The sequence below is a fragment of the Ursus arctos genome, unplaced genomic scaffold (assembly GCF_023065955.2).
Source record: "Ursus arctos isolate Adak ecotype North America unplaced genomic scaffold, UrsArc2.0 scaffold_24, whole genome shotgun sequence".
NCBI lineage: Eukaryota > Metazoa > Chordata > Mammalia > Carnivora > Ursidae > Ursus > Ursus arctos.
Window position 1 is genome coordinate 23,343,932 of NW_026622919.1, and position 25,044 is coordinate 23,368,975.

Sequence of the window (25,044 nt, forward strand, 5' to 3'; positions counted from 1 at the left end):
GCGCCCGACGCACGGGTGGGGCGCCGGCGGGCCCCCGCACTCTGTAGGGGGGTGGTCGGCTTTGATTGTCCAGATACAAAACACAGACTGGTATTCAATTCAGCCTGCTCCCGATGTGGGCCCTGCGCCTGGCTCCAGCCAGGGCAACTTCTCGCAAGGTCCTGGCCACAAATCCATGAAAAAGGGTCCCCTATAGGAAAACAGTCCACTAGAGTCTGAAAGGAAAAAAAAAAAAAGAGAGAGAGAGAGACAGAGAGAGAGAGAGAGAGAGAGAGAGAGAGAGAAGTCATAGGCAGGAGCATGGGAAGACAGCAATCTCTGAAACCTAGAAATTATCTTTAAGGACAAGAAAAAGAACAGCAGAATGACAGGAAGGCAGGCCAGGCAGGTTCTGTTAAAATGCCCACACTCTTTTCGGATCCTGGGAATGTCCGTGTTCAAATAAACAAGCTCCTGAGCGAGCGGAGCGCTTTCTTGCTGCCGATAAAGCGAACGCTGGTTCTGCGAGAAAGGCGAGACTGATTTACGAATCTGAACGCGCCGGTTTTATGGCTGATCACAAATCCGTCAGCGCTCAACTCACGCTGGGAAACTTCCCAACTCTGTTTTCCAACCAGACTCCCCTCCCGGGCTGGCCGCTCTTCCCAGGGAGACCCACCACGGGCGCTGGAGCGGCCTCTGGCCCAGTAGGTACAAGTAGGAGGGCCACCGGGAAGGGCCCAGGGACCTGGAGGGAAGATGAGGAGTGCCCCTGGAATTACAGAAGGGGAACACATCCAGCTGGGGAGCCTGCCAGAGGTGCTCAGCCCTGAAAAGACTGGGGGTCTGGGAGTGAGGGAAAAGGGAAATCTCGAAGCTCTTGCCTATGGGGCTGAAACCCTTGAATGAACCCCAAACTTCCCTTCCATTGTTTCCCTCCTCTTTCCCTTCCATGGACCCCTCACACTGCAGACAGCAGCTCCTTAAGTCCCAGGTGACTACAGCTTCCTCACCTGGGCCTCTAGAGGGCCCACAGTTGGTTATCTGCCCTTATGAGTAATGGGTGCATATCTCACATGAGCCCCAAACATTTGCAGTCCAGGAGCGGCCCAGCTCCCTTCCTACTCACTCCCTCTCCTGCCTGAGGCCTCCAGCCCCTGCATGTATTCCACCACTTAGGGACAAAGGAGATGGTACCAACCGATGCCACTTACTTCTTGCCTGAGTTAGAGTCCCTAAGTTACAGGAGACAGTTTTACAAAATGCAAATCAATACCCCACACATCCCAGCAAGGTTCTGTCTCTCCTAGTTTTAACTGAAGGAACGTTTCCTCTCTTCCCAGCTGGAGTCTCAGTCTGTCTGTCTGCCTGCCTGTCTGTCTCTCTTTGTCTCTGTCTCCTCCTAAGAGAATGCCTGCCGGTGTGGATTTTAAGATACATCAGGTAGAACAGAGATTTGGAAAAGCTCCATGTTAGCAAATTCTCCACCCACCTCCTGAAATTAAAAGTTGCTAAAACTTTGGTTAAAGTGGTAGAGCTGTCCCTGGAAATGGGCAGAACAGCCTGTCCTGACCCTTCTCCCATCTCTCTTGCTCCTCTGGTGGGGAGGTATCCATGGGCTCTGTGAGTAGCTGGGGTGGGACTGGGGATTAGGGGAAGAGGGCACAAGTGATTAGAGGAATAGCTTCCTAAACAAAGGAACTTCAGAAAATGGGTGGATTTGGATATGAGACCTTGAGAGAAAGCCTCCAAGGGACTGCTGGGGGGGGGCTTCCCCCTCTTTACAACCCAGGGGCTTGTTCCCTTAGCCCTCTGAAGCCCTATGGACCTCTCCTGTCACCTCTCTTTGTCTTTCTTCCCTCAGTTCCCTCCAAGAGAAAGAGGAAAGAAGGAGGGGTGAGCTGGACGTGGAAGGGGCAGCAGTTAGAACCTGGCCTAGGAAAGGAGTTCTATACACAGACCCGGATCAGCACCCTACTTCCCTTCCCCAGCTGCACCCCTGAGCTAAAATTTTTACTCCTTTTCTCCCCGATGGGCAGTCACAGAAAAACAATCCAGAAATTCCCAGATAGCAAAGAAAGGGTTGGGGGCTAGAGGGAGATGCAGAAGGTGGGCCACACAACAGCCCAAGGACCCCTCCCTGCAGAAGTATGACTTTCCCTCCTGGGCAGGAGGCGGGAGCCAACACACTGTCCAGTCTCAGAGAGGTCAAGGGGCTTCCGAGGTCATTTTGTGGTTCTAATACTGAGCTAATCGCCTAGAAAACGTGGCCTCTCCATGAACTCTCTCTCCTGCCAGCCTCCTGCCTCCAAACTCTCAGTGAGCCCCAGGGTAAAAGGGCCAGCACATTCAGGTCTGAGACAGAGCTCACTGGCTCCCTCGCCCTCAGAAGCAGGGCCCCACAAGGGAGAACAGAGCCCCCAAAACAAGAGAGCAAAAGGAAACCAAACTGAACACTGAGCCTCCAGGAAGAAGAGGGGGCAGAGTTGAAGAGGAAGATTCCGGCATCAACGAACCTGGCCTGTAAACGGAACAGTTTCCTGCTCCAGAGTTGCAAATATTTGTCCAGAATCCCAAGCTAGACACAAAAAGAAAGAAAGAAAGAAAAAAATGAAGACATCTACCTACGCCCTGCTCCAAGCCTGGGGCATTCCATCCAAGACCTGCATTCCATTTTTCCAGGAGGCGGCAGTGACAACATCTCCCCGGTAAACAGACATATGGGACACAAGCCCCCAGTGTAGACAAGCGAAGTCACAGAACACAGGGGCCACATGTGCGTGTGGCCAAACACGCACACATGCACGCGCAAACACGCTGAAGCTCCCCAGGCCCGCCTGCATTTTCCAAAACCTGAAAAGCCCTTCTGAGCTGCCTCACAACCAGCCTTCTCTGGGGTTTTTCAGGGGCCCTGACACCTCAGTTCCAAGCAGTTCAAACACTCTCCAGGTGTGAGGCCCTTCTCTCTCCATCTGACCCAAGCATCAGTCATCATAAAAGGCAGCAAATCTGACCAAGCGTCCACCATAAAAACCCCGCGAAGAAAGTTGAAAAAGGAAAAGAAGGAGGCGAGAGAGTTTCTTCTTTCCTTTGTAAAAAGAGCTCATAAAACGATCAAAAAAAAAAAAAAAGAGAGAGAGAGAGAAAAGACAGCCCAGGCGGGGGCTTTGTTACCTTTGCGCCTCTCGCCTCCTCTGGCCTGAATTCTGCGGATCCCATTCATGACGAAGGGCTTCTTCCAAACTGAGAGAAAAAAGTTTTCAACTTTATGGTTCCAAATTGTTTCCCCCTCGCAGATCCGGGAGAGCCAGCTAACACTTTTTTCCCCAACAGCCGGTCTGCGGAGATTTGCTGTTGAATAATAACAAAGGAGAGAGGATACGTATTTAAAGAAAAGAAGTGATTAATGGTTTTCTGTATAATTCTCACATTTTTCTTAGCTCTTGTCTACACAGAATGGCTGTGAACTTTAAGCTCCATAGAAATCTTTTTTTTATTCTATTCATACCTTCCAAGGAGCAGCTTTGATTTGGCTCTATAGAGACATTCCTGGGGGGGGCATATGCTTTTTAAGAACTATTTTCCCCCTCCACTAAGGGCAGCCGCATCCCCTGGCCACTGAACATCACACCGCGATCCCACCGAAACAAAGCTCGCCGCTCTGAGCCTCCAGGTCCGGGCGATTTTTTATGGGGCTTCCTGCAGCATTTCAACGGGGCCCTTCTACTGCCCTTTCCCCGCGCTCCGACACCGGCCCGTGGGTCCTGGGCCCTACCCGGCCTCGCAAACTCCCGGGCACTGCAAACCGGAGGAATACAAAAGAAATAACAATAAAACGTGCTGGTGGATTCAGCTATGTTTATTTTCTGGAGAGAGACGGGGACCAAAAAACGACTTTTAATTGTGTATGCTCTCTTGAGCCGCAAGCTTTTTGGAGGCGGGTGGCGGTGTCCTGGCCCACCCCAAGACCAGAGACCCCGAGGCTGGAGCCCTCAAACCTTAGCACTTCTCTGGGGGTGTTGCCCCAAAGTGGCCCGAGCCTGACAGAGCTTGTGAGGGTCATCGGCACCCCCAACCCCTTCCCCCACTCCATTCTAGGGGTGACCGGGGACCTCAGAGACAGAAAGCTATTTGGTCCCCAGTCGTACTTTCGATACTTTCTATGAGAAAGAAAATGAAAATTAATACAGGAGCAGGGCTTCACAGAAGAGGCCATTTGTCTTCTTGATTATCTATTTGCTTGTCAGGGCTTGAGCTATGGCGCTGGCGAGCTCCTTTGTAATATAAAAATACTCTGAAAACCTGCAAACACCCAGAAACATCTGTGCAAAAAATTAGACTCATTAAAGCTTTAAACACCTCAGAGGAAAACGATACCTTCTTAGGCGGGAGGAAAGAGGCCGGCCTCGCAGAATCCTCCCTCCGAACCTTAATAAGCAAAGAGTCGTCTGTCTAGAAAGAGACAGCTTAACCGCATTTTATTTGCTTATGACAAATAAATCACGATATGAAAGGCTTTGCCATACTTAAGCCTCTCGTGTCCTACAATGAAACATCCCCCCACCACCACTAGGGATTGGAGTCAGTCCTCCCAGTACTTTCAATCCATTTTTGGACTGGAGGGGAAAAATTAAAAGCCCCAAACAAAACACACCCACCCCAAAAGGAAGACAAACGAGCTACCACAATTTGGAGTCCTCTGAGATAGAAAGTCCCCTTGGACCCTTTGAAAAAAATCCTCAACCACATCCAGCGTGAGGCCGGATGCACCGGGATGCTTAACATACACATTGGGTAGCATTTGTCTGGATCTCTACATCAAGGTTTCAACAAAACACGCCGTGCTGGTCACAAGAAACCAAACATTTATTTCTATTGTCGCTCTGTACAGGACACACATTTTCACGCCAACGAAGGGTTCTAGACTCAGGCAGCCCCAGAACTAGGAAGGGGCCTGGTTTGGAATGTCAGAGAGAGAACAGGAGAGAGGACACACATGACATAAAATAATAATAATAATAATTAATAATAATAATAATAATAATAATCAATGCAAAACAACGATAAACTATGGGAGAGGTCTCTGCGACACCATCTCCCAGACCGGGAGGGGCACCACGTTTTATTTGCTAGTTTCACATTCGTTTGCAGTCTAGGAGGGCCTCAGCCGTCCAACTCTAGATTGGCGAGAGGGTCGCGCCCAGCTCCCAGAACTCAAGTGGCCCCTCGCTCTGCCAGGAATGGCTTGACCTTCCAGAAGAAGGCCTTCCCGTGTCTCCGGGTCTCTCTTTTTCCTCGGACTCAACTTCCCTGCCTGCTCCTGCGTTGCCAAGGCCACCCCCGCCTCCTGTCCCCTTCCTGCTGCCCCCACCCCAGCCCCTCGGTGGAAGGGGGTGAGAAGTCAGTGTGCCTGTGAAGGGGCACGGAAGGGGAGGAGTGTGTGTGTGTGTGTGTGTGTGTGTGTGTGTGTATGGTGTGTGTGTGTGTGTGTTACCGTGGCCAAAATACTGCGCTATCTGGCAGTCACAGGGTGCTTTCGCTGGGTGTCAGGAATGGGGGACAAAGAAAGAAAATCCAGGCTGTCTTCCAGCGGCGGCAGCAGAGGCGGCGGCGGCCGAGCCGGGCCTCATTTGTTAGCCGGGTGTCGAGGTAATGGTCGCCACCGAGGCCCGTCCTCTCCTCGGCAGAGTAAACAAGACAGATGGGCCTGGGCCTGGCGTGATTAAAGATGAAACGTGGATCCGTCTTCGCCAAAGCTGAAAGCGAGGAGGGCAGCCTCCTCCTATTTCTCTTGCTGTCTTCTTTCTCTTCTTCTTTCTCCTCTTCTTCTTCTTCGTTTTCTTCTTCCTCTTCTTTTTTTAAGGAAGAAAGTAAGAGACTTGAACCTTGCTTCTGGAGGGGCCTCACCCGGCTCCCTATTGTCATTTCTATAAATAAAGCTTCCCCTCCCCCGCCTCTGCGTTTATTCGTGTAAATAGGTGAAGTGGGGGGAGGGCAGGTAGGCTTCTGCGGACCCAGGCCCCAGGGTCCCCTCCCGCATCTCCCCCCTTTCCCCCCGCCCGGCGCTCACAACCCACCCCCGCCCCGAGGTTCGCGGCTCCCGTGCGGGGGGCACTAGAGCGCGGGGGGGCCTCCGTTGGGCCGGCCAGGGGGCCCTCCGGCTGCGCCTGCGGTGCCACCCGAGCGGATCTTCGTGTTGGGCAACTTGTGGTCTTTTTTCCACTTCATGCGCCGGTTCTGGAACCAGATCTTGATCTGGCGCTCGGAGAGGCAGAGCGCGTGGGCGATCTCCACCCTCCGGCGCCGCGTCAGGTAGCGGTTGTAGTGAAATTCCTTCTCCAGCTCCAAGACCTGCTGGCGAGTGTAGGCTGTCCGAGAGCGCTTGGGCTCCCCGCCGGCGTAATTGGGGTTTACTGGACACACACAGAGAGAAGGAGAAAGAGAAAGTTTTATTGCCCCGAAAGGGAGGAGGGAGCGCTCTTTCTTCCAGCTAACACAGCGTCTCCCTCCCTCCCTCTCCCGCCACCTCTTCTTCCTCCAGAGGGGGGTGGGGACGCAAAGGGAAGAAAGCGGCCCCCAGGAAGAGAAAGAGACCTCAAAGTTTTGGAGGCTTGTGTTGTCTCCACGTTGCTGTTTGGGTGTCTGGAGAGGGGGTGGGGGGAGAGTGAGGAATCTTTCACGAGGTTTTAACCGCTCCTCTCTGCCCCCTTGGCCTGGGGCCCGGGATGGGAGAATGAGGGGTGAAAGAGGGAGGGGGGCTTCCCTAAACCTTTCTTCTGTTAGTTCCCACCCTCTGTGCTCAGATTCCATGCAGCGCCTGCCCCCGGTAAAAACTTTTGCCCACTTCTGGAGCCAAGGAGCCAGACTAGAGGAAAGAAAGGAAAAAATAAATACTGGGAGTTGACTCAACTCTCCCCTCAAATACAGATTACCTCCTCCTCCTTCTCCTCCCCCACCCCACGCACCCCTCCCCAACTTGCAACTTCACTGAGACTGCATCTCCCTGGCGAAAAAGTCGCTGGTGAGAATGGCAGAGAGGATGGGGGAACCGACTTCAAAGGCGCGGGGCCCACCAGGCCATAAAAATTTATGGGGGATGTAATTATGTGGCTCTGAAAACAGGCAACCGTAAATCTCCGGCAATGGCGAGTTTATAGCGGGGACAATTGGCTTCCCCCAGCTCCCCCCCCCCCCATGCCTCCGAGGTCCCTTCGGTGTAAAGCACCGGGGGTGGGAGGGGGAAGGGGTGCCCACGCACTCACCCGTGCTCACGTGAACTTTGCGCATCCAGGGGTAGACGACGGGCTCTTTGCACGCGGAGTGGGACGGGCTGGGGTGCAGGGGGTTCTGGGCGCAGGGAGGCGGCGGGGGGCTGCTGCTGACCGCCTCGCAGCGCTGGCCGGGCTCCGGGAGGAGGGCCCCGGAGGGCGGCGGCGCAGGAGCCCGAGGGGACAGCCCGGGCGGTGGCGGGGGCGGCGGGGGTGGCGGCGGAGGCGGCGGGGGCCCGGGGTCCCGGCAGGCCGCGTAGCGCTGCACGGTGCACGCCGCGCGCCGCCCGAAGCCCGCCTCCGGCTGGAAGCTGCTCTCTCGCCTCTGGCCGCCGGCGTAGTACCCCGGCGAGTGGTCGCTGGGTAGGTAATCGCTCTGTGAATATTCCTCGCACGGAGGGAACTTGGGGTCGACATAGTTTGAGTTGATCAAAAAAGAACTCATAGCCATTAATTTCTGGGAATTGCCCACAAAATATACTAAAATTTATTCCGACCCCTGACTCGTTTTCCTGTTTCCGAAAGCCCTCCTACTTACTGTCAAGTGAACAAAGTTAGGGGCCCACGTGATCCTCGGAGCCAATGGCCGCCCCGCCTGCGATTCCCGGATAAGGAAATCTGCTCACCCGGACCCTACTCCAGCCAAAGAGGTTTATTTCCCCTTCTTCTCTTTCCCCCTCCCCACCCACCCAACACCAGGATTTACATAGGGCTCCTGCGGGGCGACCGCCTCCTCGCCTAGCTCTCTCCGGGATCAGAGAAAGAGAGAGAGAGAGAAAGAGGGGGAGAGAAAGAGAGGAAGAGGGCAGGTTGCCGCCGGAGGGCCTGTTGGGGAGCTGGGCCGAGAACAATCCCTGGATCCCCTCGGAACTTGGGGCTCTCGGTGCAGCCCCCTCCTGTCCTGCCTCATCGCCCGCATTCTCCGCCTTCCATAGGCCCCCATCCCCTCCTCTCGACGGGAAGGAGCCCAGGAGTCTGTGTGGGGAGTTAAGTGAGGGGCAGACTGGGGGCTCCGCCTAGAGAGGGGAACCTACATGGGGGCGAGAGGGCACTGAGCACCGGGCTTTTCTCTGCAGTCGCCTGGGGAGGGGTAAGGGAGTGAGAGAGGAGGCGTCGGGAGCAAGCAGGCGGGTGCAGGAGGGACTTGTCAGAGATGAATGGAACCGCGGGCGGATCGATAGGAAATTCATGCACTAATTCGGGGAGACCTCGCCTTCCAAATCGCATTTAGCTGCGCTATTAGTTTGGCTGTGTCAGTCAGTCCTTCCGTTCCCCCCTCTTATCCACTCCTCCCCTTACCCCACACGGCCCACGCCGGGACAAACGACTTGGTTTCCCCACACTGAACATGAGTAAGGGAGTAAAAATCTAGCAACTTTTCAGAGCACGCTGAATAGCAATTTGCTAATTCCAGAACCACCGGAGCAATGCTAACCATGGTGTCCAGACGTTCTAACTGCCGCTAAAGCAGCTGCCTCTGGAGTGAACAGAAATCTCACATCCTTATGATGCTGGGGGTAGGAGCCCTAGGGATGACCCCCACACACAATAACACCCCTTAGTAATTGCATATTTCCAGGGCATCTTATTCTGATCCCAAACGAAAAGGCGACCTCAACATCCGTTTGAGAAACGATTTTCTTTGCCTTTGCACACTGACAACAATAGTAATTTTTTCTGGATTTTCAGTAAAGCCTCCCTAATCCCAGAATAGAGAATAAGTGGGCTTGGGGGAGAGGATAAAACACCACCACCAATATTAACCTGTTAAGAGAAGTGAACAGGGACCAGGGTCAGGCACGGGACATTTCAGGTAGATGATTCCTCCATCTCTAACCAATGAGGGAGGAAAAGAAAGAGGAAGAAAAAAAAAAAAAAAGGAAAGAGTCTTCGTGTGGTCAGTCACCGGATGGTCCTCTCTTTGGGGGAAAAAAATTTTCTTCGGGAAAAAAATGAGCGGAGTGTTTATGTCAACTACATATTCCCCTAGATACGAATTTGTGACCACAAAATTCCTTACACAAATTCGGATCTACAGGGTATATACAGAAGACAGACAGATCTTCTTGGCCCAGAAATTTTCCAGTTCTCCTACTTTCCGTGCCTTCTTCGTTTGGGGTGTGGTTTCAGTGCTTTGATTTTATTTCATTTTGTTATACGTGTGAGCTCTGGGAGCAGGAAAAGCCACTGCGGGTCCATTTTGGGGATTACAAGCTTTTCAACTCTCTTTCTCTTCTATCAGAGAGAAATAGAAGCAGCCGGTCCCGCAAAGGGACGCGAACCTCGGGGCCGCTGCGCAACCCTGGGCGGCGCATGAATTATGAGATGTAAACATTAGCTAAGCACAAAAGGAGGAAGGGTCATCCCGAGGCTGCAGCGAAGTCAGAATCAGGCCCTTCTGGGTGCCCTCGCGCCCCTCCCCTCCCCCCAGGACTTTTATTTTTTTTTAAAGAAAAACAAAACCCCGATCGGCTCCTCCGTGCCCCTCACAGCCTTTAGTTCGCCATCAAACGAATATCTAGATATTTTCCAAGGCGCCTCTCGGTGAAGGGAGGAGGAAGAGGCGGCTGGGTGTGAAGAAGGTGTCATAAAAGTCCTTTTGGAAAAATTCAATGGTAAAAAGAGAGAGAAACAGCTGTAAAGAAAAATGCTGGGAGACCAAACAGATGGGGCCCCGAATATTTAATGACGGGCAATTCTGTTTACAACCTGAGAAAAAGATCAAAGGCGTTTCATTTCCGAATGAAGGGCAATGAGGAACCATAAAAAATGCAGCCAGATGATATTCCGACCCCTCCCAACCTCCTGTACCTCCTGGGGCCAGAAAAGGGGGATCACCCCTGAAGTGTATGGAGGAACCCCATTTCCCCCACCTCCTTAGCCCCAGGCAGGGTCTCTCTGTCTAAATTTGCTCATTCTGCCACCTGCTAGGGTCTCTGGCAGTGGGACCAAAATGGGGATCTGGTAAACCTGAGGGAATCTGGGGTTTCCAAATGAACTTCCCGAGGGTCCCAGTAACCACTGAATTTATCAAACTGGGAGACTGGGATTTGGCTGGAGGGAATTGAGTCCTAGACTAAATGCTGAGACCCTCACAGGGTGAGGGGAATTGGCATGGAGAAAGCCTCCACCTTGCCCAGACTCCCTAAGCCATCTCCCTGAGAAATACTTGCATCCCTAGTGAGCCAGTCAGAACGGTATCAGTTTCATTAACAAATACAGCAACAACACAAAAAACAACCCTCTAACCACAACATTGCAGAAGTCTCTGCCCAGCCCCAGTCCTGGGACCCTTGCAGGTGGGTAGGAGGAGTGCTCCCTCCCACTTGCCAGAAACTAGGTCCAGAGACCGGTTCATTTTTCCATCCCAAATCTAGATTGCCAATTTTGGCCTGGGGCCTGATTTCTAACACCAACACTCTCCCAGCCAGGCTGACTTGCATGTATTTGGAAAATTTCTCTCTCTCTCTCTCTCACTCTCTCTCTCTCTCTCTCACTCTCACACACACACTTACTTATATTTTAATTATCTTTGCCAAGAGAGGGTCCAATAGACCCCCATCTGGGCACCTAAGGAGACTAGAGTCTGGCCCTGGGCCCACGGACAAAATGCCTGGGTCGAACCCCCACCAGCCCCCCAGCGTCAAGCAGGGATCTTTCCAAGTCTTGTCTTGTCAAAGGCCACTTAGTCAGGGGTTCCACGACCCATTCCAACAGGCCAGGCCCCTCCCCCACCCCATACCTCCTGTCCTCCTCAACTCGCTTGCTCTCTGAAACCCGTCCAACTCAGTCGGCTTTTCGGAATTTTGGGAGGGCCGCTAGGCTGGCCACCGGGCCTCTCTGCTGCTCTACACTTCACAAAGGATGCAGCCCAGGTGCTCGGAGCACCCCAAGAGAGAGGTATGGGAGGCAGAGCCACTGCGGGGCTGGGTATGGCTGATCCTAGGGACAGAGCGCAGAGATTTTTCTCCGCTGCGCGCGGGGAGCCGCCACCTGCCCGTCCCACCGCGGCGCCGCAGACCCCCACCCAGCCGAGCGCAGCCGCGATGGGTGGGGGACAAGGTTTCTCAGCGACTCCCCGGACCGACTGCACCAAAACCAGAGTCTGCCTCTCCCCTCCACCCCCAAAAGAATCCGAACACGAGTACTTATAATAAAAATAAGAAAAAGCAAGGGCTCTTGCGCGCGCGTCCCGAGCCACCTCCCCTGCGCTCCCGGGTCGTTGGCTCGCCGGCTCGCCGGCCGCCTTCCCCTGGCAGCCACAGGTTGCTAAAGTGACCTCTCGCTGCTCAGCCTCCGCTGTCCCAGGCGCGCCCCGCCCGCACCGAATCATCTACCTTTTGTCGCCAGGGAGAGAGCACAGAGCAAGGGAGGGACAGAGCGAAGGGCCGAGGAGGGGAGCCCCCAGCCGGTCGGCGCACCGGAGGCCGCACGGAGGAGTGGAAGGCCCAGGAGGGAGCGGGCAAGAGTACTCACCGGGCGGCTCCCCGCGCCCTCCGGCCGCACACCCGCCCGCGGGCCCGCTCGGCCGCAGATGAGCTCGCTCTCCTCCACTATTGTGTGTCCGGAAAACCGAACCGCCGCTGCGGCCACAGCCGCTACGGGCCCCCTTGGAGGCCGGAACAAGACTTTTTTTTGATGTGTTTTTGTTTTTGAAGCGCAAGTTTTCGTATTAATCTCATACTTTGGCAGTCTTTGTTAAACAGCTAGGCGCGTCACGAGGCTCTCGAACATTTTAATAATTTTTAGACGCCGTGACCTACGGTTCACCCCTCTCCGGGCCTCCCCCACGAGCAGGCAGTTACTATAATACGCTCGCACAGTTCGCTCGGTCATATTGAATTTTGCGCAGGTCATTACTTGGGAGAAAAATGACGGAGCAGGAATTTGATTCAGCTCATCCTCTCCAGCTCGACTTTTTGCCAGAACCTTCTCTTCCCTTCACCCAACCCCCACCCCCAAAAAAGTCCCGGGCGCGGAGGTCTCAGCCTACCCCACCTCTGCCTTTGATATTCAATCATTCCTATTTTCTCCATTCTGGTTCCCTGGGCAAAGTGGGAGAGCGTAGGATTCCATAGCGTTTCCCTTTGGGGCCTGTGAGGGAGGATGGCACCTGGAGAAGTGGAACTGTGGCCTAGGGACTCTGGGTCCCAAGAGCAGGCCGAGCTAGAGCCCCCTTCCCTCCTGCCTTCCCTATTGAAGGGCTGCATTGGCAGGGCCTGTATCCCTGCCCCCTTGTGTACTCTATCTGCCTTATTCCCTCCCCCAGTGCCAGAGATATCCCATTTCTGGCCAAACTTTGGAGGTTCCAGGGCTCCCAGGAAAGACTCCTGCACCTCCTGGGGCTGAGATTTGGTCCCCAGGCCAGCACATCTGGGGAAGACAGAGAGAATCTTGAGACAGAAGCTGGATAGTGCTGGTCAAAGCAGGGGGGACTTGGTTTTCAGAGGCTTTCATATCCCTTTAAAAACAAAACAATACACCCTCCCCCTAATTTTTGTTTAAAACCACTTCTCATCTATACAGTAACTCTTCTGCCTACCCCCATCACCCCCACAAGGAGGGACAGAAGCAAAGTAAGGAGACATTAAAAATACTCAGAGATTTTCTTTGGTTTGTCTCTCAAGGATTAGAATTCTTGGGCTGTCAAAACAACACATTTTCCCCCTTTCTCCAGCCTCCAAGGGACCAGCAGAGGTAGGTCAGATGACCTACCCTTCCACCCAGTTTAAGTCAAGGGGGAGGGTCTGCAGGGAGATATCCCTCTAGTACAACGAGGTGGAGGTGGGAGAGAACATCCCAAGGCACTCAGTTTGGCCTAGGATGGCAGAGGGCTCTCTTTCCCCAGCCTGAGGCCCCTCCAGCCCAGGCCCTTTGGCTGCTCCAGGCTATGCCACAGAACCATAAATTGGCTAGCATTCTGTCCTGGAAAAGGAGGAAAAAGAGACAGAGGAGGAAGGTCTCCAGTTCAGCCTTTGACCTCTACCTCTTCTGGACCTCAAGAATTCCTTCCTGGCCTGACTTCTTAGGGCAACTTGTCTCAAGGCTGAATAGAAATAGGAACCCGCACCCAGTTGGTTTAGTCAAAAACTGGAGCAAATTGATTTGAAATTTGACATTAAGTTGCTGTTTCTTCTGGCCGTATTTCAAAAGGCGTCTTTATGAAAACTCTCAGGTCCTCTCTATTCCGGCAGGACCAACACCCACAGCGCACCTCCGATATCCAATGCTTGGAAGAGAATATGATGACATTTCATAACACGGCAAACAGTCATTTAAAGACCAAAAATAGGCATATGCCCTGGTGGTGTAATTACAGTCTCTGTAAACACTTACTTATGAGCTAAGCCTAATGCATAGATTCAAGGTTCATTTCAGGTCGCTTGTTTCAACTCCAGTTAAAAAGATCTCTGTGAGGCCATTCAGTATTTTTCCTTCTCATTTCCCCTCCCTCCTCCAAATAGGAAGAGAGGGATTCTGGATGAACATACAAGTGGAGGTTTGGGAGAGAGTGCGAGAATTAGCAAGCCAACCTTCTTTCAATATTCAACTTCTTAAACCCAAGCAATTTGGAAAGAGGAATGCGAGTTTAGAAACCCTCTAGTCCTGGCCCACAGTCACGGACTCCAGCTGCCTGGACCCAGCCTGGGGTTAGGAATCCTTGAAGAACAGGTCTGCCTGAGGGATAGGGGGAGTCGGGGGAATCAGCTGTTTGGACCCTTTAGGGGAGGTAAGGTGGGGCTGATATTGGTGAGAATCAGGCCTTCACCTTGGAAGCCTTCTTTGGCCCCATCTAACGTCCTGCAAGGACGCGTGGGTAATTGGATTTTTTTAATGTGTGCGGCTGGGTAGGTTTTAATTAAATTTTATATGGTGACTCAAAGGTTATCTTTGGGAGAGAAAATTGCGCAGAGGACTGGCCATGCCCCCAGCGCTCTTGTGCAGCTCCCCACCCCACCAGCTTGGGGGCTTTGGAGAAGGGTTTCTCTCCCACCCCAGTTTCTCCTTCCCCAGATATCTGCCTCTCCTTCCCAGTTCTGCTCCCCCACTCCCCAAACACACAAGTCTTCCTTACCTCCAGCACCCCTTGTTCCCTCTCTTCCTCTCTGGGCTCACACAGCCTCCTCCCCTTGCCCAGACCGCCCCCACCGCTCACGCCTCCGCCCGCTCACGCACGCTGTAAACTTTTGACCCTCCAACTTTGCGACCCTTCTGGCAATAACACTGGCCTCACAGCCCAGGGTCTCATTCTGCTGCGCCGGCTGCAGAAACCCAAGCGCAAAACGCCTTCCGTGCCCCTCCCCCCCCCCCCGCCACCCTCCCCAACCCTCCACGAAGGGCCTTAGATCTGAGGAAGAGGAGTCTTTTGATTATTAAATCATTCTTTGGGAAAAGACATCACCCCACTTCCCGCATCGACCCCACTTCCCGCATTTCCATGGGTATCTCATGTGGAGTGCCTGGAAAAGCTTTTGATGACCCACCCGCTCCGGTCTTGTCCCCCGTGGGGCCCCTGTTGCTGGGTGTGGGGACCTAAGGGGTGGGGTACGGCGCATTGGCTGACCTGGAGAAGGGAGTTTCTGGGGTGAAGACTGGAGAGAGCTTGGAGCAAGGGTTCCTTGAGAGCGGAGGGGGCCACAGTTCCCAAAGGGCTGGATAGAGAGAGAGCTCAGTGTCCAGGCCATGCGAGACCCAGCGGGCCCGGGGCCACCTTGCACGGCCGCTCGCTGGCGCTTCCGAGGCCCCAGCCTGGCTGTGAACTTGGTCTAAGGCGGACTCTACTGGCAGCTCGGGGACGTTACAGCCTCTGCCTCTCGGCCAGCGCAGCGGCCGCACCGGCGACCTGCGCTTTCGGTTTTCCTTGCGCCCAAATATCCCCTCCCAGGACCCCACCTCTCACAGGGAAGGGTTCGTTCCTCCTTCCCTAGGGACCTTTTAGGGGTCACAAAACAGAAGAGAGCGAATTAGAGAGAAACACACAGAGAAGAGAACAAGTCTGCAGAAGCTCCAAAATATAAGGATTATCCTGCATCTCACCTTCTAGCCCCAAGGGGAGACGTTCCCACATGCTGGCACTTTCCCTCCACTTTCCCCCCAGATGCTGCCTTCCAAGCTGAACCCATTCTCCTCCCACCTGGTCTTGACTAAGCAAGCTGGACTGGGGCCTGTGAGGTCCCTTTCCTCCCTAGACGCATTCATCCCTACCCCACGGGGCGCGGAGGTCAGGGATGGCAACAATCAAGGGCAGCCTCAGTGCTCAAGAGGCCACAGCCAGGCCGAAGCTACGTGGGCTCAGCCTGATTCCAGGCGGAGAGCAGGGCCAGACAGCGGCCCGCCAGCCTGGGAGCCGTTTCCAGGGAAGAGAGGCTAGAAGATGCTGCAGAGAGTGCATTTCCTCTTCAAGAGGAAATTTGGGAAGACAAGAGACAGGACGGAAGATGCCTAAGACAGAGAAAAGGAGGGAGGAAAAAAGGTAGGGGAGAGATTAAAACTTGGAAAGGTGGAGATATTCCGGTCCGACAGGTCCTCAATTGCCCGATGTCCAATCTCTCCAGTCTCCTAAATTCCCCACTTCCCCCCTGGGAGCCCGCAATCTGGCTCTCAGTAAATTCGCCAAAAGGAAGAACGAAAAATCGAAAAATCAGCCTAAACCTGTCGGCATGCCGGGCCCGGCCCTGGCCGGAGCGGCGGACGTGGCGGCGTCGCGGCCCGAGGCGCGTAATGTATGCGGCAGCGGCCCGGAGCCCCAAGCAGGCCGGCGCTCGGCCCGTCTGCTGACCTCTGCGTGATCCCGGACTCTATGAATTATTGATGAGATATGAGCGTTGATTTCCCCTTTCAGGATGCAAACTCCATTATATTGTTAAAATGGCGATTTAATCGTTGAGAATAGCTTTGGTGTGGGTTTTTTCCCCCCAACTCATTTGCGCCTCCTTCCTTTTCATTTAACTGTCTTAATTAAATCCTTTAACAGATTTTAATCACTTTTTGGAGGGAGGGGTAAGAGGAAGGGAAAGCCAACGCTACTACCACCACCACCGAACACTAAAAACAAAACAAGCCCCCAAGCCATCAAAAGCTTCTACCTTGGGGAAGTTGGAAGGAAGGTGGGGAGGAGTCCTTAAGCCAGAAAGGACGGCCTGGGAGCATCCACCAAAGGATCCCTCCAACCAAGGGCAACCTAGGTCTGGCAAGGAAGAGTCAGGCCTGCGAGATGTTTAATTCCATCCGAGAAGATCTGTGCGTGTATACTGACTGTCCGCAGTAAGACCCACTTGCCCCTGCTGAGAGGCGCGGGGACTTCAAGCCTGGGGAAGGCCACACGATTCTCTAGTGGGGAAGGACTCCCCAATCTGGGCCCCAGGGGCACTTAGGGAGAAATGTTCATTTTCCTGAAGGGGCCCCCATTTCTTCCCTCCTCCCCCCCCCCCAAGCAGCTCAGTTTCTAGGCCGGTGTCTGGGTTAATTAATATGGATGTGTAACAGCACTGCCGCAATCGATAAATCCTGCTGTGGGCAGATCCCAGCCTCGAAATCTGATTACTTCTAGAAACTCCAAAAATGGAGAGAGTGACCCTAAAGGATGGGAGGGGTTCTTCCCAGCTCTGTCCTCCTTGGTTGATCCAGTTGGTCCCCAAGCTGAAAAGCCCACGCAGGGGAGCCTCTTCCTCTCTACGCTGGAAGGGACTGAGTTTAGGAGATTGTTCTAAGTGACCTGTCTTCTCTCTTGTTCCAAATCCTTGGCTTCTGCCCCAGCATCCAGACCCCAAGGATAAAGGAACCAGGCCAGGAGAGGAGCTTGCACTGGGATCTTGCCCCCAGCCCCTGCCCCCCACCCCCAGTGAACACATTCTCACAGCCAGGGAAGGGTTAAGTGTCCCCGCTGCAGTTATGGAGAGGAAGCCGATGAAATATGGGCGCTCGGAACTCCAGGGCCGGCTGGCTTTCCTGTTTACACTTCTTTATACTTCCTCCCACCCCGTGCGCAGAGAAACAAAACAAAACAAAACAAAATAACCAAATCAAACAAAAACTCCAAAATCAAATTGTCTGCCGAGAGGTGGTCAGGAAAGCCTCGGAGGGAAAAAGGCAATGGCAGCCTTAATCCCTGACCGCCTCCTCGGCCCGGCCCAGGTGGAGGGTGCTGGGTGGCTGGGTGGTTGGGTGACCTGGCGGCAGGATCTGGCTGGAGGGGGCTAGCCTGGAACTTACAAGGTTGAGGCCTGGACCCAGCCAGGGAGGGGAAGCAGGTGGGTGGGGAGGGAGAAAGGGGTCTTCCAAATTGAGGGGCAGCTTTCCCAGAGAATGTCTTGGGAAGGCAGGAGGGGAGGGCACGGGTCTGTGGTGAAGCAAGAGTTCCTTTGCACCAGAAACCCCTTCTCATCTCTCCCCCCTCCCCCAACACATCCTTGTTGGGTTTCAAGGGAGACCATTGCCCAGAGATCCCGAAGCAGGGAAGAGGAAAAGCAGTGAGGCAGTCTTCTCAAGGAACCGCTTAGAGCAGGAGGAGACCCTTCAAGGGTTTTGAACTCTGGGGCGGAAGTGGGCACCCCCCCATCTCCCCCCCCCCCGCCCGGGGCTGCTCTTCGCCATTCCGGAAAATCTGTCTAGATATGCCCAGCAGATGTCCCGGGGCCGCCAGCCCCACACATTCTTTATCAGAGTTTGCAGAGCTGACATCGAAGGGGGCAAAAAAAAAAAAAAAAAAACTTCAGGGGCAGGCCTGATGGTCTGGGGTTTCTGCAAGTGGGCAGCAACATTGAAGGGAGGACAGGGCACACGGGAATGGGGGTTCCCAGGAGGCCCCAGGTCAGATTCTGCCCCTGCTGCACCCTTCCTCTGCACCTTACTCAACTCATTCGCCTTGTCCAGAGTGGAAGCCTGTGGGAGCTGTGCCTCCAGACTGTATTGGTATCTTAAATGATGCTGGGGACCCTCTAGGAGCTGACCAGAGTCTCCTTTCCAAGGAATACAAATGCCTCATCATTCCTGGGGGGATTCATCTTCAAATCAGGGTGAGGACCCCACGCTCTCTGTTCTCCCTGTGCAGGTCCTCCTGTAAGTCAGGCCTGGGCAGAGACTGGAGAGCTCAGGGAACAGAGAATGGCTGCAGGGAAGAGAGGAGAGAGGCAGAGAGTGCAGATGTCCTTCCACGGGAAATGGGGGGATTCTCGTGGCCCTCCCCTTGTCCCAAAAATCAGAAGCTCCTTAAGGTGCCACATATCCAATTCTAGGGACTAGTCACAGGACTTGGTAAGCTGAATCAAGAGAAGGAGGACTGGCAAAGGCAGGAGTAATGCGGTGGTAGACCCCATGGGTCTTAAAATCGGGGGTCAGTTTGGTAGAAAGGAGGCCTCTGGTTTTTAGAAGAGGGTGATTTACCCTTGGAAAATAACAGGCCCCCTGGGGGTCAAATGATGAAATCCCTCTGGTTTGTGGTGCCACAGAAACAAAGGGGCTTTTAAGGGTCTGGTAGGGAGAGAAGAAGAGGGAGGGAGAGGAGAGGAAAGAGAGAACCTCTCTGATTTTTCTCTCCTGCTCCTGAGTCCCTGTTTTTCCTCCAGATAGTTGGGGGTCTGTGTTCTTGAGCAAGTTTTATTTATGGAGGGCCTGCCAGGAATCTGCTGAAACAACTAACCCCTCCAGGCAAGGGAAGAAGCTCTCCCCTTCCCCCCACTCCTGGCCAGGAATTAGGTTTGGAATTTGAGGGGATGGTGCCCCTCTGACCCTCCCCAGAGCCAAGCAGAAGGGCTGCCTTGGAATTAACAGGCCGAAGCTAGGTGCACAAGCACCGCACTCCCCATCCTGGGTAACCCTGATGAGGCCATGGAGCAACGGAAGGTACCCCCTTTCATAGGGTTCAAAAATCTGAAAACCAGAGAGCCCCAGTGCCAGGCAGGCCACAGCAGCCGCATTAGCCTTCCCCGTGCTTTTTCTCAGCTCAGATGTATCCAGATAAAAGTGCCCAGCGGCGCGCCCCCACACACCCCTGACAAATGAATGTCATAAAGTTTCTTTCCTGGGGGTGGAGAGATGTCTGCCTGAAGACATCCAGCAGTGAAGTGGCCCCCCACAAGGGGCCCCTCTTTCAGGACGACACACCCTTCCCTCTTGCCCCCTAAATTTCCAAGGACACTGAAGGAACCTACACAAGCCCTTCTCCCCCACAAAGAGTCAGGCACGCCTGGGAATAAAAACCAGGCGCCCCAACCGCCGAGGCCTTACAGAAATGAGAGCCCCCACTTCAGACACCCAGCCCACCAGAACTTGGTGCAGAAAGCAGACGAAATGTCCCCCACTGGCTATCCGAACAGCCCTGCCGCCGGAGGCAAAATGTCCTGCCCCAGTTCCAAGCCCCAAAATTGCAGGGGGAGAAAGCGAAAGCTGGAAGCCACTTACCGCGGGAGTGCCGCCACCGCCTTCTGGGCTGGGAGAGCGCTCAACCTACCTCTGCCCCCTTCCCCACCACAGCGAGCAGTTAAAGTGTCACTTAACATTCTGGAGAATGTGAAATATACCGCGCGGTGTCAACTCCCCAAAACCATAAAACTAACTTTATGGACCTCACGTGACTTTCTCGAGCCAGTGAGGGGTATCTGTCTGACTTCTCGGCGATTTTTACGATCTAACTTCGAGATAAAACCCCTATCCATTTGACATCTAAATGTCATAGCGACTTTTGGGATAGTTTGCTATGGACAAAGGGGGACAAAGTCAAGGGGTGAGGGGGAAGGAGGGCCCAGTAGAGCCTCTACGACCCTTGGCTGCCTCCTCACCAGCTTCCCCCTCCCCCCAAGTCCTGTAAGAAGTTGGGCCAAGCTGGAAGGGATTGACCGGGTAAGTGTCCAGACTTGACTCTTGCACTCAGGGTGAAGGCGGACTTGGATGGAGGAGGACTGGGCCCTAACCCTGGGCCACTCGGGCTGGCAGGGGGAACCAGGGGTCTTCCAGGAGGGACCCCAACTCCTAACCAAGAGGGAAGGTCAGTTGGGCCCCTGGAGAGAGGGAGCCCTTGATAAGTACAGAGAAGACTGAGGTTGAGAGGAAACCTTTGAAATTGAGCTGATTTTTTTTTTTTTTTTTTTTTTTTTTTTGGTCTAAGTGGGTGGTGGAGCTGAATTGGGGTTTGGGCCGGGGAGGGGAGGCTGGGCAGGCCTGTACCACTCCCAAAAGGCCAGGAGCCTCCTGCCCAGGACTTAGGCCCACATTACTTTCCCTGAAGAGGTTTCCAGAGGCTTTTCTGGCTGGCTAGTGGAAGGCCAGGGTAGAGTCCAGCTCACCCTCTCCCTTGCCCCAGCCCCACATGGGATTTCTGGGCCTCTCAGTCCCCCAGACATGAAAGCCAATCCCCTGGCCCAAGCACCGGCTGACCAAGGGAGGGATGTAGGTGGCTGAGAGGGGCTGCTGGTGAGCATCCTGCTTTCCCTTCCCTTCACCCCAGATCTGTCAAGAGTGGTCTAGGGTGTGCCCAGTGATGGGACAGACAGGCCCCCAGAGAAAAGACAAGTGGAAGGGCAGTGGCGTAGGGGAAACATTTATTTGACTTCAAGGAAAGCTACAAATACCAAAAGCGAATCACTGAGACAGGCCCGGCAAAGGCAAAGACAGATTTCACACGTAGCACGGATCCACTCACTCACTACAAATGGTCTTGGAAGCGAAATGGGGGGGGAGGGGATGGGTCTGACCCAGACCATCCCCATATTTACAAGCTTTGGGCCCTCTACTCCAGACCCATGGATTCACAGAGAAATACACAAGACATTTTACACTGAGGATTATTTTTGTTTCCGTATACTCCCAGGCCAGGCCTTGCGGGGCCTACCCAGGCAGCAGGAACTTAACTCTCACGGTTTACCTTCCCTCTTCTCCATATCACCACTTTGGTCCTCCCGGGCCCCCTTCCCACCCTCAGACCAAGCCACTGGGAGACTTGGGCCTGGGGGGTAGGGGAGGGAGGAGGAGGAGGAGGGTGGAAAGAGACAGTCATGGACTCCATCTCCGAGGCCAGCTCAGCTGGGCCCCGTCGCTGCGGCACGACCCCACCTCAACAGCTGCCCCTTAGAGAAGTTTCAAGCTGAAACTCAAAATACAGCGACCATCCTTTTATAAATAAGTTAGAAGAACACAGATAGGGAGGGGAAAGTTCACATTAAACATGCGAGTTTCTTTCTGTCCTGGGGGAAGGAGTGCAACCACAGACACGAACATTCAGAAACACTGGCGGATTTGGGGTGAGTGGAGGGGCGTGGGGAGCAGGGAGGGAAAATAATAATTATCATTATTATTAACAATAATAACAAGATTAACCAGTCCAGGAGAAAGGGGAGCCACAGGAAGACCTAAGACCAAACGAAAAATCGTAACACAAGGCCGGGGCAAGGCAGGCTCGTGGGAACCGGTCCCCAGCGGGCAGTGGCAGCGCAGGGAAGGCTTGGAGGGGCCAGGGCTGGGGGCAGCAAGGGCTCTTGGGCCACCCAGGGCTCCTCCAGGCAGGCTCAGGGCTGGAAGGCGCTGCCGGCTGTAGCCAGGCTCATACTTTTCAGTTTGTTGTCTTTCTTCCACTTCATGCGCCGGTTCTGGAACCAGATCTTGATCTGGCGCTCGGACAGGCAGAGCGCGTGGGCGATCTCGATGCGCCGCCGCCGCGTCAGGTAGCGGTTGAAGTGGAACTCCTTCTCCAGCTCTAGGGTCTGGTAGCGGGTGTACGCGGTCCGGGCCCTTTTCCCGTCCGGCCCGGTCATATCTGGAGCAGACAGAGTAGAGCCGCGAGGCAACGTTATTCCGGTTAAGGGAGGGGGCACTGGATGGGAGAGGGGCGTGGAGCAGGACCCAGGCGTCCCCGGCACCCAGCTCCCAGCAGCTCCAATCCTCCCCACTCCAGACGCCCGCATCCGAGCTCGCTCCTACACCCCCTTCCCCTGCAGCCCCCACTTCTGCCGGCAGTGAATGCGCCCGGCTTTGTCTCTTGCTCCCTCCCTGTGCCTCACCCTTCGCTGGGCTCAGGCGGCCGCTCGCCCCGGGAGGGAGGAGAGCGGCTGCACTTTTGCCCTGGAGAGCTCGTTTTCCCTGCTCGCCCCTTCTCTGCTAGCAGTAGCCTCAAAATTTCGGGGGGAAGCAGGACCCTTCCCCACGTTACAAAAACCCCCATCCTTCATCCTATAGCTAGTACAGCTGGCGAATAAAACCTTAGCGCAAGCTGGAGACAAATGATTAAAAATACTCCTCCCCAGCTAAAGACCTAGACCTTCTTTGGCTCTATCCCCCGAGCTGTGAGGACCCTCTTAGAGACTTCTCCCCCTCTGGAAAAAAAATAAATCTATATTTGAGGAGAAGCCAAGCTCTCCTCGCCTAGCGCCCCCCCCCCCACCTCCCCAAACGCAGAGAAGGAAAGCCGAGGAGACAAAAAAGGGAGCGAAAGCGAGAATTACCATGGCTGATGTGAAGCTTCCTCATCCAGGGGAATATCTGCGGAGTCTGCCCCTCGGGCGCGGCTGTGGAGGTGGCCATGGGCTCTGGCTGTGCCCGAGCTAGGCTCGGGCTGCTTAGCTGGCTCGCCGCTTCCTCAGGCTCCGAGGACGCGCTGGCCTCGTCTATTTCGGTGAAATTGGCGCTGGAGCTGGCCGGGGTCGCCTGGTCGGAGGGGGACGAAGCAGAGGGCTTGGCGCCGTGGCTGTCGCCGTTGGTGCAGGGCAGGGACTCGGGCGAGGACAGGGAGCAGCTCGACGCCGCTTGCCTGAAGCGGGGCTCCTGGGCGGGCGCGGGGAAGGCGCGCGAGCTCTCGCCCACCGCCCCAAAGTGGCTGGAGGAGGCCGAGGAGCGGTTGACGCTGAGGTCCATCCCATTGTAATTGTAGCCGTAAGAGCCGGTGTGCATGGCAGCGGGATCCCTGTAAGAGCCGCTCAGAGAGCTGCCACTGCCATAATTTAGCAACTGATAGTCCGGGCCATTTGGATAACGCCCCGAGAAGGAGTTTACAAAGTACGAGCTCATTTGGGTGATTTTGGAGGGCTTGATTTGTGGATCGTGGTCGTTATAACCCTGTGCTTCACGATTTATGATGTATTAATGAATTATAGCGATGCACTGTACTTCGTTTTGCTATGTATGCGGCCAAATATGGGGGGGGGGTTGGAAGGGGGATGGGGGGGCGTTAGGGAATCACGTGCTTTTGTTGACCAGTCGTAAATTCTCGCTGATGACCTCAAGAGGTAATTCATGCTCTATGGTTACAAATAATGACGATCCGAGAATCGTTAGGGCCGATTCAATGCGAGCCTCCGAGAGAGGGGGAAAAACCGAGAAGGGGGAGAAACAGGGAGAAGGTTGGCGGCGGCCTCTGAGCAGAGCGCGCCACCTCCCGGCGATTGGCGGGAGCGCGGGCCGCAGACTGCCATGGCGGAGCCGGCTGCCTCCCTGCTGGCTCCCTGCAACCGCCGGGCGAGAAAGAAACCCGGGCTGGGCTCACCCGCAGAGTTGAGTCTTTTAGAGGAGGGACCCACTTGAGCCTTTACCCACTTTTCTTGGGAGTGGGGTTAGGCTATCTGTGCCTTTCCCCCTGTCATTATTATTATTGTTGTTATTATTGTTATTATAATTATTATTATTTTCACTCTGGATGAGAGGATCAAAAATTGAGTTGCTCTTCCCTCACTTGAGCTTTGCAAGTCTCCAAGCTGGGGGCGGAAATGGGGGGGAGGGCTGGAAGATGTGTGTGAAAAACAATTACGGCAACGCGTTTCCCCGCGAGCTCGGCCTGGCCTGCTTCCTGCCGGGGCTGCAGTGGCCCACGCATAGCATCCAGGCCGAGGGTTCCACGGAGAAGCTTTCACTTCTCCGCCCCTTAGAAGTTTGGAATGCTCTTCCCGACTTCCTCCTCCTCCTTAGGCCAGGCCCGGAGAATGGCAAAGCAGGACAGGGACCCCAGAGGATGTGCAGGGCTGGGGCGAAGTGGCCTAGTTGCCGGGGAGAAACGGTGGCAATGACAGGCTGGGGTTTGGGGTTCTGAGAGTTGGGGATCAAGGCAAGACCCTTTCCCCTCGTCATCAGATGCCCGCTATTGCCTTGGGAGGCCCACTCGAGCGAGGGCCCTCGCTGACGTCTGGGTAGTTTCAGAATTTGCCCGGCGGCCCACATCTTCCCTGGAAAGGGGTTCCGAGGACCAGCGGCGCCTTGCTGAGCGTGCTGGGCGGCCAGAGACCACCGCAGCTGGGCTCCTTCTGCCGGGCGGCTATTTTCTTTAAAAATAGAAAAGGGAGAGAGAGGGAGGAGGAAGAAAGGAAAACAGTGTCCGCAGCTTGCCGCCTGGGTGAGGGTGGGGGTGGGGAGAGAATGGGTCGTTTTTTGGTTGAGGGCATGAGACCAAACCGCCGCATCACCTGGCCTCCTGCCCTCAGGTCTCCAAAGAGCAGGGGAAAGTCGTGCCCTTCGCCCCGTGCCAGCCGGGCCGCCTCGAATTCCCCTACTTGTCGCTGAGCTCCTGCTTGAGGCAGGAAGGGGCGCCTGGTGCCTTCAGCTGCGGGGCGGAGAGACACCGGTGGCCCCGATTTAGTCCCCGGAGCCACAGGCCGGGAGCCGAGGGCCAAGGCTGGCGGAGATCAGGCCATGTGGGCAGGCCAGAGGCTGCGGGCCTCGCGAGCGTGAGGACAGAAAGGCGCTGCTCGGGCGCGAGATCTGCCTGGTTGTCTCTGCAGGGGCTCCGGGCTCGGGGCCTCGGCGGTGTCCCTCGTGCCACGGACAAACGAGGAAAAGCTTAGAGAATGAGAGGGAAACGGCCCTCCTCCGTCCCCCAAGTCTG

General features: G+C 54.8%; 3 protein-coding genes across 3 annotated transcripts in view; all 3 read right to left on the minus strand.

The window, feature by feature from the left end:
* HOXB3 (homeobox B3) overlaps nt 1-25,044 on the minus strand; it is a 54,233-nt gene that overhangs the window by 20,217 nt on the left and 8,972 nt on the right. Inside the window, exon 2 of the mRNA XM_026513054.4 lies at nt 3,154-3,330. The gene's annotated coding sequence lies outside the window, so the exon portion shown is untranslated. The remainder of the gene's footprint in view (nt 1-3,153; nt 3,331-25,044) is intronic.
* Nucleotides 3,347-7,867, minus strand: HOXB4 (homeobox B4). Its single transcript, XM_026513065.4, has 3 exons — nt 7,242-7,867; nt 6,057-6,392; nt 3,347-5,831 (listed from the first exon to the last, which is right to left on the minus strand). The coding sequence occupies exons 1-2, from the start codon at nt 7,696-7,698 to the stop codon at nt 6,094-6,096; spliced, it is 756 nt and encodes a 251-aa protein (XP_026368850.1). The 5' UTR covers nt 7,699-7,867; the 3' UTR covers nt 3,347-5,831; nt 6,057-6,093.
* Nucleotides 20,637-23,525, minus strand: HOXB5 (homeobox B5). Its single transcript, XM_026513064.4, has 2 exons — nt 22,679-23,525; nt 20,637-21,993 (listed from the first exon to the last, which is right to left on the minus strand). Exons 1-2 carry the CDS (start codon nt 23,238-23,240, stop codon nt 21,746-21,748), a joined length of 810 nt encoding a protein of 269 aa, XP_026368849.1. The 5' UTR covers nt 23,241-23,525; the 3' UTR covers nt 20,637-21,745.